Raw genomic sequence first — 15,082 nt, forward strand, 5'->3', positions numbered from 1 at the left:
ATGAGTGTGAGGGTGCAGCACGGCGGCGGGAGATGGGATGCATTGCCACGCGGAGTGGCTGCCTATTTCGAGGTGCCACGTCACGGACTGCGTGGCCGCTCCCGCCGGAGGTTCGAGTCTGGCCTCGGGCGTGGGTCTATGTGTTGTTCTTAGCATAAGTTAGTTTAAGTAGTGTGTCAGTCTAGGCACCGATGACCCCAGCAGTTTGGTCTCTTAGGAGTTCACATATAGCTGAACATTTGTGACGCATTGTGGCCAGGCTTCGGGATTCGACCCCTGTTTTCCTTGTCTCCTTCCACCTGTAGCTGACTGTGGCCCTCACAAACCGAAAGTACAAAATAAATAAGTAAACCAACAAAAACTAAGGAAAGGAAAAAGCTAATTAAAATGAAAGATGTTTTCCTTACTTCAAGTATTGAGAAATTGTAAAAAAAAAAAAGAAGAATGTCGGTAGCCTGAAAATCAAGAGGTATACGTCGCACAATGTGGCAACCAATTCGCTGGTACGAATTCACTACATTCCATTTTTTTAATTTGTCTTTCGGTTGTCTGCGAAAAAGCTGTCTGATGAAGCTCAAAAATAATTCCCTATAGAAAAAAGGGTTGCCTCTTTCATTAGTAATCGAAACGACCTCATTCCCGAGTTTGAACCCCGGTATCCTTTTAAATTTCGAATAAAAATCGACACCAATGGCGGCAGAAAACTTCGGGCATAAGGTCACACTCATTCAGCCAATGGCCTTGTCAAAGGGTGCCGAGGAGCGGACAGAGGTTCAGTGCACGCTGTTGCCCTTGGGGTGGGAAACTGCACATAAAGGCGATGATCAACGGTATGAGGATGCAGAAGGCAAAGGAAATTAATGAATTAAAGACATATAAAGTATATCCACACGACATGTGGCCTCTAAGTGAAGAAGTGTCGTGATGATCTCTCGTTTGGCAAAAGATTCTCGACTAGTTCTCCATTCGGATCTGCGGGAAGGGACTGTCAAAGGGGAGGTGACTATGAGACAAAGACTGAACAACCAACAAATGGATTACGTTCCACGAGTCGGGGCATCGAATGTCAAAAGTTTGAACCTAGTAGAGAAGATGGAAAAATCTGTAAAGGGAAATACTAAGGCTCAATCTAAGTACAGGGGGGGTCAGTGTAGTGAAATGGAAAGAAGACAGGGAATTCTGGTCAAATGAGTATAGTGTAATATCATCAGCAGCAGAAAATGACATAACGAAAGTAGGATTCGTTATGAATAGAAAGGTAGGGAGGAGGGTGGGTTAGTGTAAACATTTCAGTAATAGGGTTGTTCTCGTCAGAATCGACAGCAAACCAACACCGAAAACGATAGTTCAGGTAGACATGTCGACGTCGGAAGCCGAAGATGAAGAGATAGAGAAAGCTTATGAGGATATTGAACGGGTAATGCAGAACATAAATGGAGATGAAAATCTAGTAATCAAGGGGCTGGAATGCACCCGTAAGGGAAAGCGTAGAAGAAAGGATTACGAGAGAATATGGGCTTGGTGCTAGAAATGAGAGAGCAGAAAGACTAATTGAGTTATGCAATAAATTTCAGCTAGTAATAACGAATATTCGCTTCAAGAATTGTCCGAGGAGGAGGTACACTTAGAAAAGGACGGGAGATGCGGAAAGATTTCAGTTAGATTATATCATTGTCAGGCTGAGATTTCGGAGTCAGATATTGGACGAAATGACTACTTCTAGAACGTGAAGAAATCGTAAAAAAAATGGTTGTTGGAAGGACTAACTCCATATACCCGTAACGTCAGAACAGCCTTCGGTTAAACTGCAAGCAAAGGTGATAAAATTACGGATGCAACCGGAATTCCAGTATTAAATGAAGAGGAGAGAGCAGATGGGTTGGAAAAAATACTTTGAAGGCCTTTTCGAGGGGAAGGTTTGTCTGATGTGACAGAAGAGAAAACAGGAGTCGATTCAGAAGAGACAGGGGATCCAGTCTTTCGCTCACACTGTTCAAACTACAAATCAAGGGAAAAATGACGGGAATAAAAGGAAGGTCCAAGAGTGGGATGGAAATTCAAGTTGAAAGGAAATGAGTGATAAGACTCGCTTGTGATATTACTATACTCAGTGAAAATGAAGAAGAAATAAAGCACACGCTCAACGAAATGAACTGTCTAATGGCTACAGAACATGGATTGAGAGTGAATCGAAGAAGACGAAAGTATTAAGGAACTCTGATACCTGGCACGAAAACACGAAGGTAGCCCAAGGCCAACGGAGGAAGAGGGACATAAAAAGCAGTCTAGCACTGAAAAAAAGGACACTCCTATTAGAGAAGTCTACTAGCACCAAACATAGGTCTTAATTTGAGGGAAAAAAATCTGGAAATATACGTTTTGAGCATAGCACTGTATGGTAATGAAACAGTGGGAAAACTGTAAAAGAAGACAACGAAGCATTTAAGACCTGTTGCTACAGAAGAATGTTGAAAATTAGGTGGACTGAAAATGTATAGAATGAGGTGGGGAAAGGAAATTGTAGAAAACACTGGGAAGAAGAAGGCACAGTATGATGGGACATCTGTAAAGACACCAGGGAATAACTTCCTTGGTACTTCAGGGAGCTGAAGCGGTTAAAAATTGTAGGCAAACGCAGAGATCAGAGTGCATCCAGAAAATAACAGAGGTTAGGGGACCCAAGTTGTAAGTGCAATAGAGGAATTCATGGCGGGCCAGATCAAACCAATCAGAAGACTGATAACAAAAAGATCCTAAATAAAAAAAGGCAACGTAGTATAATCTGACTCCTTTACATTCAATAGCATGAAAATCCCAGGGCATACCAGGGCAGGTTTCCTTCGCCTAAGCATACGGCCCTATGTTCCAACCGAATGCGCTGTTTTAAATGCCAGCGCTTTGGGCACATCACCTTAGGTTAAAATGGCGAAACCACTTGCGGCAAACATGCCAAAGCCACCCACGACGGAGACGGTTGCTCATCTCAAGACTGAAACAACGAAACGCACTGTGTAGGCACGTGGTGACACCATAAGATCTATAAGACCATGCAGCTTTCCACATTCACTACATTATTTTTTTCAACTCTTAAAAAGCCTGTTTCCAGAGCCAGAGCTTCTAAATAAACAGAAGTTTCTAGTGTCAGCACTAGTACCCGCGTTTGTCAGAGGATTTGTCAAGCTGCATTTGTTTCAAAGCTCATAGCCATCCCAAAAACAACAGATATAGTCATAGTAGCACCATTACAGAGCTGCTGACACCTCCAAAGACAGAATCAGGTGAAAAATCTGGCACAGCTTCTATAGCGTCTGCAGTGGTTCCTACAAAGCCCTCCCACACAAAAAGCAAATCGAAAGCTCCCATCACAGCGAAAACAGGCGGTAGATCATCAGACTATGTCAATGTCGTTCGACATGACGATTCTGCTGCTTCTGCTACAGAGCCAATGGAATGGGAAGTTTGCTCAAGGCAGCCATCTTTCTCCAAGGCTGAACCTCCACTTGCTGCGCGCTCCTCATCACGGCGGAAAGACATGGTGAAAGCACAACCTTCGTAACAATTGGCTCACATACTACAGGGGAACATAAATGGGTTGAGGACACGTGTGGAGAAACTGAAACTGGGCACAGGCACACACCTCTGTGCTTGAGTTTGCAGGAAATTGGTTTTAATGACACTGACGCCCCTGTGTTATGGGACTATGCTCTCGACCCAAAGGATGACCTGACTGGGGAAAGGGCCAAGGAAGAGATTGCTGTGTTTGTTGATAACACACACCACTCTTCTGCTCTTTCCTTGGTTACTGACCATCAAGCAATAGTCATTGCAGTTTTTGTGAAAAAAGGATGCGATAGACTCTGAGGCTCTCACAAGTTTTATTACACAATTTCACCACCCATGCCACCGAAATCGGTGGTCAGCAGAACTAACTGGATGCTGTTCATCCAGATGGCTCTATTTGAACACCGAAACCGAGTCCAGAGTCACACGAGTGATTCATCATGGCGCTAACTTATTCATTCCAAATACTTCGGGTTATCTTGAGGGACAGTTGAGTGTCGCAGACTCGCCATACCGCACCCAGTCACTACCAAATCCGATATTGCATGTATCGACATTTACCAGCAGTGTCAGACGAAATCCTCCTTGAACGTTCGAATTTGATATGGCAGGCATGTCACTTTTCCGAACTCGTGGAGACGGGCAATTTTGAGATGTCTCCTTAAATCAAGAAAGGACAGCAAATGTCGCAGTAGTTACCGGATCGTCGCCTTAACGAACTGTGTAGATAATATCCTGGAAAGAATGAATAATGGTCGCTTGGCCTCTTTGTTAGGGACAAGGGAACTCCTTAGCTACTCACAGTGTGGATTCCGGAGATTTCGGTCCACTGCCGAGAACGTGACCCTACTAAAGGCGGCTATTCAGCAGGCTTTCTTATGTAAGCATCACCGTCTCGGTGTATTATTTGATATCTGGTGACAAGCTATCGATTCGTTTTGAGTAGGAGAGAGTTGTCGCTCAGGGTAGCATTTTTCCGTAGCCATAAACAGCATCACATATACGGTAAAGAGCCCTGTGCAGTGCTCCTTATTTGTGGACAATTTTGCTGTTTTCTGTTCCTCTTTAACTTTTGCGACAGCGACTCTTCAGCTGCAGCTTACAGTGGAGAGGTTAGATGAGTGGGCTGCAAAGAGGTATTTCAGTTTTTTGCTGATAAGTGTGTCTGTGCTCGAGTTGATCGCTCTTGTCGTATTTTTAATTTATCTGACTTGCATATGAGGGATATATTTCTACGTTTTAAAGAGCCAGTGAGATTTCTGGAACTGATTTTCGGTTCCGAATTGTCATGGTCACCACACCTGAGAGACCTAAAAGCCAGATCCAGAAGGCACAGAGTACTATAAAGTACACTACTGGTCATTAACATTGCTACACCACGAAGATGACGTGCTACAGACGTGAAATTTAACCGACAGGAAGAAGATGCTGTGATATGCAAATAATTAGCTTTTCAGAGCATTCACACAAGGTTGGCACCTACAACGTGCTGACACACACGAGGAAAGTTTCCGACCGATTTCTCATACACAAACAGCATGTGACCGGCGTTGTCTGATGAATCGTTGTTGTGATGCCTAGTGTAAGGAGGAGGAATGCGTACCATCACGTTTCCGACTCGGTCGGATTGTAGCCTATCGCGATTGCGGTTTATCGTATGGCGACATTGCTGTTCCCGTTGGTCGAGATCCAATGACTGTTAGCAGGATATGGAATTGGTGGGTTCAGGAGGGTAATACGGAACGCCTTACTGGATCCCAATGGCCTCGTATCACTAGCAGTCGAGATGACAGGCATCTTAACCGTATTTGGCGATATCGCGGTGAATGCACGTTGGAAGCCTGTATTCGTCATCGCCATACTGGCGTATTACCTGGTGTGATGGTATGGTGTGTTGCACGTCTCGGTCACATCTTGTTCGCATTGGCGGCACTTTGAACAGTAGACGTTACATTTTAGATGTGTTACGACCCGTGGCTCTACCCTTCATTCGATCGCTGCGAAACCCTACATTTCAGCAGGATAATGCACGACCGCATGTTGCAGGTCCTGTACGGGCTTTCCTGGATACAGAAAATGTTCGACTGCTGCCCTGGCCAGCACATTCTCCAGATCTCTCACGAATTGAAAACGTCTGGTCAATGGTGGCCGAGCAACTGGCTCGTCACAATACACCAGTCACTACTCTCGATGAACTGTGGTATGGTGTTGAAGGTGCATGGGCAGCTGTACCTGTACACGCCATCCAAGCTCTGTTTGACTCAATGCCCAGGCGTATCAAGGCCGTTATTACGGCCAGAGGTAGTTGTTCTGGGTACTGATTTCTCAGGATCTATGCACCCAAATTGCGTGAAAATATAATCACATGTCAGTTCGAGTGTAATATGTCTGTCCAATGAATACCTGCTTATCATCAGCATTTCTTCTTGGTGTGGCAATTTTAATGGCCAGTAGTATAGTTAGCCACAGATCTTGAGGAGTAGATATGGTAGGTCTTCTTACCTGGAGATAGTTGATGCTATCCATCATGAGGGGATGAGGCTGGACATGGATGCTTACAGGACTAGTGCTATACCCTATCTGTGTGCTGAGGCTGGGGAACAGCCGCTCACCTTCAGGCGGCAGCTCCTTATTGTGCGCCAGGCTTGCAAGTTCCTCGTAGCTCCGACTTGACCTGCATACCACACTATTACTCGCCCGCCATTGGAATGCTTTATCTTCAATCATCCACTAGCAACAGTGCCGTCTGGGACCCCATCTGCAGTGTGCACTGGGATCATTTCGTGTGAAGTGAGTATAGCCCCAAATCCAGGGCTTTAACCACCTGCCACCAAGGTTACTGCAGAGGTCCACACCAATTTTAGGTGTAGTGCACTACAGACGAGATCGCACTCCTGCATAAGTTTTTAATACTTTATATTATGACATATTAACTGAGCACCACAATTCTGCAGCTGTCTTTACGGATGACTTAAAACAGAAGGACTTCGTTTGTTGCTCTGTTGCTTCCCTTAATCGTATCCTCAAGCTCCAATCGCCCTGGGAATTTATTGTCTTAGGGAAATGTTCTTAATGTGTTAACAGGGTGACTGGCCTAACCCTTTTCTTCTGAGGGTTAGACCAGTTATTATGTTTTCACCGCAGGTGTAGAGCTTTCACTAATTTTCCTTTGTTTTACGGCGTGTGATATGGAGTGATTGTGTAGATCGACCCGAGTGAGGTTGGAGTGAGTGAGTCAGTTGATAACGTTTGCAGCCCTTTTATCCTCGTTAGTTTCTTTTAATATTTGTGAGTGCGCTGATAACCTCGACGTTTGGCGCCTGTAAACCCATAAAGCAACGAACATGATATAGGTTGTAGTTCTGTTGCTTTCTTTATATCTGAATGTGATGTCAAATATTTTTAAATTTCTGAAAACAGTTCTCAGATCAAGGAATTTGTGATGAATTGTGGTTACGAATTGAGGTGATTCACTTGAATATGCCGCAGAGAACATTACGTTATAAAAGGTAAACATTTATGCAGAGCGACGTGTATAACTGGTTAACGCAAAGAATACTGGGTAATCGCAGCTTCTTTCGCAGGTTCTATGCCGGTCCCAAACTTATTGTTGTGGTGACAAGGCCAGAAGATGCCAAGAGGCTCCTGGTAGGAGTCAAGATGCGTGGCAGGGACGCTTACGCAGTTACTCCTCTGCTCCCGTTCACAGGAAACGGACTTATCACCAGTAAAGGAAACATCTGGAAGGAACACCGCAGACTCATTGAGCCAACGTTCCACTCTGAGGTAAGCATAAAGAACTTAACCGTGACTAAAGGCAGAGAAAGGTAATTTATGTACTATGGTAAGGAGGACAGTTAGTGAGATACTATGCAACGAAAGTTTGTTTTCTGCGTTGTGCACTGCACACACTGTCTAAATTGTTGCTTCGGTCAAACAAGCCAAAAATTGAGTCAATCATAACTTCGTCTTTTGAATGGAAAGATCACATACCTATAAAAGTATTTTTTGTGAATATTACAATTGTTGAGTCAGATCTTTGTGGGTCACAGCTTTTACATATATAGAAAAAAAAGTATTCTTAATATTATTAATTATATTCATTCCAAAAAAATTCTCCTTGCGCATATAAATAGGTGTAAGTATTCCTTAAGAGTGAGAGCCGATTTAATTTTTGTAATAGCTTTTTATTACTATGAATTATCATAAATAATAAAGCACATCATCATTCTAAATATTTCCATCTTTACAAGAACACTTCCATTTTAATTGCATCCACTGTGCTTCAAATGCAATAAATATATACATACTTCTTCAATCACTCCCACACAGTGGACGCAAGATTTATTTAACTGCGCCACTTATTTGACTGCCAAATAATTTAACGATCCCGCCTGCTAACAGCAGTATTCACCTTAACAGCCCTATCAACGTCACACCGTTATTTTTTTAAGCATACCCAACCAGTGACTGCGATATCTGTTTAAGGCTCTACAAATGTGACTGAGTTGAGGTTTTGTAATCACCACTGCCCTAATTCTCATTTTACACACACCTTACGTTCATAAAGAAATGGCTCTGAGCACTATGGAACTTAACTGCTGTGGTCATCAGTCCCCTAGAACTTGGAACTACTGAAACCTAACTAACCTAAGGGCATCACACACATCCATGCCCGAGGCAGGATTCGAAGAGTGTAGGCCGGCCCTTACGTTCATAATCATAATATATAATAACTTCAATTATTTCTTCATCTGAAGTACAATCACTATAAATATACTCGGCTTCATTATATACTTTCGATACCACTGTTCTTGCTTGCCCACTCTACAGTTTCCTAACATTTTCTCTTAATCTCAGTACAGAATAAAATTAGCTGTATGGAAACATACACCACTTCTTTTCTTCCAGATACTATCTGATTATTCTGTATTCATTATGCAGTGCCTATACTGTTGATCTAACCAGTAAAGTCGTGCTCATGGCGGCTGCAGTGTAACACGTGTTAAGTTCGACTCGCGAAATTTAGTCGAATTCGAAGGTGTTCTCGCAGGTGGTGTTGTCTAGTACAAGTGGAAATCGTGTAAACAACAGTGTCCTGTGCAGTAGTGCTATTTTTTTCTGTGCTCCGCCAATATCTGCGAGAAAATGGTAAACAGAAGAATCAACAGCAGCGCGTCCAACAGCGGGGAAGCAGCAGGTGCGGCGGGCCTGCTCCTGGCGGAAGGTGCGGCCGCGGCTCCCGGTATAGCGGAGTTGGTTCGCTCTGAGGTAAACGCTGCGCTTCGCGATAAAAACAATCTCGATCTGATAGCAGGCACCATATCAGATACTGTAACGGCAGCAGTATTGGCCAAAATGCGTGAAACTGTTGAGGCCAATACTGCCGAAATTACAGCACTAAAAAAGTCTGTGTCTGAATACGAGAAAAAGGCACGAGAGTTGGAAGTGAAACTATCTGCCGCCACAGACGAGCTAGAACAGTACCAAAGGCGAAATAGTCTACGACTGTTTGGAGTAGCAGAAAATAAAGAAGAAGACACGGACAACCTGCTTATACAGGTTGCGCGTGAAAAATTAGGCGTCGAAGTGACCAAGGCAGACATTGACAGGAGCCACCGGGTGGGACGAAAACTACCAGGTGCTACCAAACCTCGTCCAATAATTATTAAATTTGTGTCGTACCGAAAAAGGGCTGAGATCTTTACCCAGAAGAAGAAGTTAGCAAGGACAGGGATTACAATAAGGGAAGATCTGACACACGAGCGGCTAAAGATTTTAAACAGTGCCATATCCCATTTCGGTCTTCAGAATGTGTGGACTCAGGATGGCAGAGTAATCATTAAGGCTGCAGCTGGAAAGAAGACAGTCACAAACATGACAGAACTAAATAGTATTAAGTGAACCTACTCGAGCCAAAAGTCAAACTTAACACCATTTTCAAATTTTAACAGTCCTATACTCAGATATAGTCTTGTAATTGTATTAACTTTTTAATTATTTGTACCTTCAACTAATTGTTTTTGTAACTTATTAACTTTTCAATTATTTGTACCTTCAACTAATTGTTTTTGTAACTGTATTAACTTTTTACTATTTTTGTGTCTTTAGCCGTAGCCATTGCTTAGTTTTAGTTACTGCTAATACTTTTTTCATTTTCTCAGTTTATTCTCTTCCATTCTGTAATAGTTCTATTGCAATTATTTGTCTCTCCTTTAGTTCATTAGTCAACCATCTCTTCGGTTTAAATTGTTCATAACAAAAATTACTATCAGTATCACTTTAGCAAATTTCAATTTAATTCTAGCTTCCTACGATACTCTATTAAATATTAAGCTTTCTTCTCTCTGCTGGCAGCATCGGCCTCTTAAATCACTCCTCTTTCCCTTATTTCCACCCTAAGCTGTTTCAAATACTCTAATTACACTTTTCCTCTTACGACATAGGATACTCAGTGACACACAGCTGTCACCATTTTGGTCATATTCTCCCTGCACCGAATACCACTAATCCATTTTCTATACTCCCGCAACATCAGGAAATCTCTTGCAGTCGCTTTTCTTTCGGCTCTCGCGGAGTCACAAACAGGGCGCGCAAAATCTCGGACACCCCTGGAATATGTCACTTGGCGGAAACACCGGTCAGTGCCCCTCGCGGCAGGTAGTGCCTAACAAAGGGACAAACCAGTCTGCCACCCTACTCCAGGCTGCTCAGCGGAACGCGTCCGAGCTTTTAGCAGCTCACTGCAACATTCAGTCTTTACCTGCGCATTACGAAGAACTTAGCCTCCTCTTCCACCAACTAAACTACCACGTAATCCTCTTATCCGAAACGTGGTTGAAACCACACATATCCTCTGCATCTATTCATCTCCCAGGGTACACATTTCTTAGGGCAGACAGATCAAAAAAGCGAGGTGGCGGGGTCGGCGCATATATACGAACAGATCTCAAAGCGAAAGTCTTATGTACGTCAAATCCTGCTGAAGAAAAAGAGGCTGAATTCATGTTCATTGAAATAAATATACAAAGTCGGAAATTCTTGACTGGCGTCGTGTACAAGCCGCCAAAAATAAGCTCAATGAGTTCCTTCCAGTCGGAATTACATTCACTTCAGTGTCAATACGAACATGTCATCGTAATGGGTGACTTGAACATAGACCTGCTAAGAGACACTCCCTCCGCAATAAACCTAAGAAGATTGTTTAGTTGCAATAGCATGAACATTCTTCCATTACAACCTACACACCATACGGCGCACAGTCATACTCTTATAGACGTGATCGCAACGAAACAGACTGACAAAGTAAGAGATGTTGGTCAATCATCGGCCCCTGGCCTCTCAGCACATGATGTAATATTCCTGGCCTACTCTGTGCAGCCCCCAAGGATCAAATCGCGTTACATAACTTGTAGAACATGAAACGTATTGACCTTGACGCTCTAACAGCCGATTGCTCAGAAATCTCATGGCATCAAATAATCAGAGAACCTACAATCGACGGCAAAATTAATGAACTTGGTGATAAACTCACTGCCCTCTATGACAAACATGCACCTGTGCGCACAGTCCGTGTAAGAAAATCTCCTGCTCCATGGCTGACAGCTGAATTACGTCAAATGATGACTAATAGGGATGCTGCCCACAGGCGTTTCAAGGCAGATCCGAAACCCGAACGTTTTGAAGAATATAGAAAGCTACGGAACAGAGTGAAACAATGCATTCGCAATGCCAAAATCAGGCACGCTCGCTCCCTCGTATGCAGCGATCTGACACCCACGACTCTATGGAAGAATCTCCGTAGCTTGGGGGTCGGAAAGGCAAAATCGGAAACTACTTTTCATGTGTCAGCTAACGAATTAAATGAATTCTTCTCTGCACCTCTGAATACCAGCACGGCTGATGATTTCCGTCCACAAGAATCCCCAAACAGGATAACTAACAACGATACCTTTCATCTAAAACATGTAACAACAAATACGGCAAGAAAAGCAATAATGAGAATCTCTTCTGATGCAATAGGCAACGACAGTATCGGTATAACCATGATTAAGAATGTTGCCGATATCTTAGTACCTGTCTTAACTGACATATTTAATTTTTCCCTCGTGAACGGAATATACCCCACCACATGGAAAAGAAGCATAATTCGACCCATCCCTAAGATCGAAAACCCGCAACTGCCTAGTGATTACCGACCAATTAGCATACTGCCTGCTGTTTCCAAAGCACTGGAATATATTGTTCATGACCAAATCACTGAACACTTGCATGAATTCAGTCTATATGACAAATTTCAATCCGGTTTCCGTAAACATCACAGCACAAACACTGCTCTAATTAAAGTAACTGATGACCTGAAATATGCCATCGACAATCGAAAGACAACAATATTGACGCTACTGGACTTCAGGAAAGCTTTTGACACTGTTAACTTTGACATATTACTCAGAAAAATGCAACAGCTTAATTTCTCTGATAGTGCAATGAGATGGTTTGAAAGCTACTTAAAAGACAGACAGCAATGTGTTGTCTGTGCAAATGCAAAATCTTCCTGGAAACATGTTTCTTCGGGAGTGCCACAAGGATCAGTCTTAGGACCACTTTTGTTTTCTTTATATGTCAACGATATTTCGTCGGTTTTGTCCTCCTGTAAACATCATTTCTATGCCGACGACCTCCAGCTCTACCTCAGCGTCAGACCTGAAGACGTAAACACTGCAATCGCTCTGATGAATGATGATCTGTCTTCAGTAGTGACATGGGCGAAAAACCTGGGGCTTAAATTAAATGCAAAAAAGACGCAAGTAATCTTAATAGCCCATCAGAAATTAAGAAGTTCAGATATCCGCTAACGGCTACCTCCTATTCTGCTCGAAGGTACTCCAATACCATATCAGAAAACAGTGAAGAACTTGGGTGTAACTTTGGACGAGCATCTCAACTGGGCGGAGAATACAGTCGCAGTGTGCCGAAAAACGTCTGCTTGTCTCTATGCTCTCAAAAAGTTTCGGAACATATTCCCACAAGACTTGAAACGCCAGCTCGTGCAAGCACTCGTTCTACCGAACCTCCACTATTGTGATGTGATTCAACAAGGCATGAGTAGTGAAAACAAAAGACGGCTAGAGCTAACCATGAATGCCTGTGTGCGTTACACCTGCAACATTCGCCGATATAATCATGTTAGTGCTTCATACTCCGAGCTAGGGTGGCTGCGGCCGGACAAACTGCGTGACTACCACACTCTATGTCTACTTCACCGACTCCTCATCGCGCAAGCACCCCAGTACCTAGCTTCAGAGATTAAAATCCTGTCATGCCATCATAATCGAAACACGAGGTCACTCTTATCTGGTATCCTAACTGTGCCCACTCACAAAACAAAAACTTTTGCAAACTCCTTCTCAGTTGCCGCTGTCCGCCTCTGGAACAAACTGCCCCTTACCTTGAGGAAAATTCAATCTCCTGTTGCTTTTAAGAAGAAGTTGAAGCATTTCCTACTATCATCCGCATAAAATTCTCCACAAAATTAATGTGCAAGGCAAATCCTCTCATCTGTCAAATAGCAAAGCTAGTGTCTCCTATCTTGCTCCTGAGATGCCTTCCTCTTCATCTATCTCTATTAGACACGCAGTCTCCTTTTCCTTTATATTTTCCTTAATTATGTTTCATCATGTCTCTCTATTCTTCTCCTCGCTTCACCATGAGTCTCCCTCATACTCCCTGCTGCCAGCACTCCTATCTTAAATCGTTCTCTTCAATAATGTATTTTTCGAGGTGTACCTTTCTAATTGTTTATCTCACTTTTTGTATTAGATGTAGTTTAACATGCCTACTGAAACATATGACTGTAAAATAAGTAGAATGCCTGGTTAGATGTAAGAGAGGGCCTGATGGCCCTAATCTTGCCAGGTTAAATAAATAAATAAATAAATAAATAAATAAATAAATAAATAAATATCTTCATCTTACATCGCGATACCAAATTACGAGAATGGGAATAAATCTTCTGTTCTGAACATATAATTCCATTACATAAGACACTTTTTTCTTAATTATGTATTATCATTTATCACTCCTCCATTGTGTAACTCATTTCAGACGGTGGTAGTGGACATAAAGCTTCCACTACATGAATTTAAGTGTGCTAATATAATTTCATTTAGATTGTCTTAAGACATAATAGACGGTTTACTCTCAAGGCAACAAGCTTCTTACAAAATGCAAAGATCATCTTTCATGCCAATCCAGCTTTTCTCGTATTTACCGTTAATATTTAATTACTTTGCTGTTCCAACATTTCGAAAGTTTCGTGCCACTTTGATATACTAAACAGTTCCACAATAGAGGCGACATGCTCCTTTATTATACACATTCATCAAAGCAACAACGAATTCATCATACTGCTATTCAAAATGTGTCTGCAAGAATTTTGCTTAAAATGATGCTTTATCACTGTTGTCCTAGACCAAGGATCCAGTTATAACAACTACGTTTATGCTACAGCAATTAAAACACAGTTAAAGACTAACAAAATTTCGTGGAATGCGTATATTTAATTTCTTTCGAAATCATTCATCTTTTTGAACAGTAAATAAATAACTGAACAGCTAAAGCTACATTACCTTAGAGAAGTTAATAAAACTTTCAAACTTAGATGCATGTTTGTCCGCCCCTACAGATGAGTGGTCAGCGGGGCGGTTTGTCACGTCCAGGGGCCCGGGTTCGATTCCTGGCTGGGCCCGAGATTTTTCCGCTCAGGGAGTGGGTGTTATGTTGTCCTCATCGTCATTTCATCATCATCAGTAGAAGGCAACGGGAAACAACTACTGGAATCACTTCCCCAGAAGCTCATGCGGTGGACCTCTCTGACGGGGCTTCCCCCATGACAAGACCTGCCGTAAGGTAGAAAACAAAGCAGAAAGTTTTTTTACATGCATGTCTGAAAGATCAGACACCGTTGACGATCCACAGCCATACGAAACACTTCGAAATTAATTCGCTGCCTGCGAATTCCTTGATATCCGCTGTATTAGGTATCGGTCCGTGCACAAAAGCGCACGGTATCAATTCGTTCCACACATCCGCGTGCGCAACTGAGATTTTCAGGGGTAATATGTTGATCACAGACCCAAGGGATCAAGTTTTTTGGTCAGTCCTTAACCTTGTGACCATTATTGTATCCATCGGAAGATCGAGAATACTGTAGTGATCCTACAATACAGGAAAACTAAACAAATCGGTTGGTGCTTTTGCATTAAGTATGGTACAGGATAGGTTCAAATGGCTCTGAGCACTATGGAACTTAACATCTATGGTCACCAGTCCCCTAGAACTTAGAACTACTTAAACCTAACTAATCTAAGGACAGCACACAACACCCAGTCATCAACAGGATAGGTCTAGGCGGCTTATGTATCAGTTATCCATGAGCGGGTCCTGGGAAAACACCGAAAAACCCTGATTTTTGGTTACTATAAATACCAATTGTGGTGATGACCATTCCATAATGTCTGTT

The 15,082-nt window shown here is 42.7% G+C and overlaps 1 protein-coding gene across 1 annotated transcript in view; it reads left to right on the forward strand.

Moving 5' to 3' along the window:
* The window catches only part of LOC126355419 (cytochrome P450 4C1-like), a 114,253-nt gene that overhangs the window by 20,527 nt on the left and 78,644 nt on the right, over positions 1–15,082 (forward strand). Inside the window, exon 2 of the mRNA XM_050005723.1 lies at positions 7,146–7,347. Within this exon, the coding sequence (XP_049861680.1) occupies positions 7,146–7,347 (202 nt within the window). The remainder of the gene's footprint in view (positions 1–7,145; positions 7,348–15,082) is intronic.

Source organism: Schistocerca gregaria, chromosome 3 (assembly GCF_023897955.1).
Source record: "Schistocerca gregaria isolate iqSchGreg1 chromosome 3, iqSchGreg1.2, whole genome shotgun sequence".
Classification (NCBI taxonomy): Eukaryota; Metazoa; Arthropoda; class Insecta; order Orthoptera; family Acrididae; genus Schistocerca; species Schistocerca gregaria.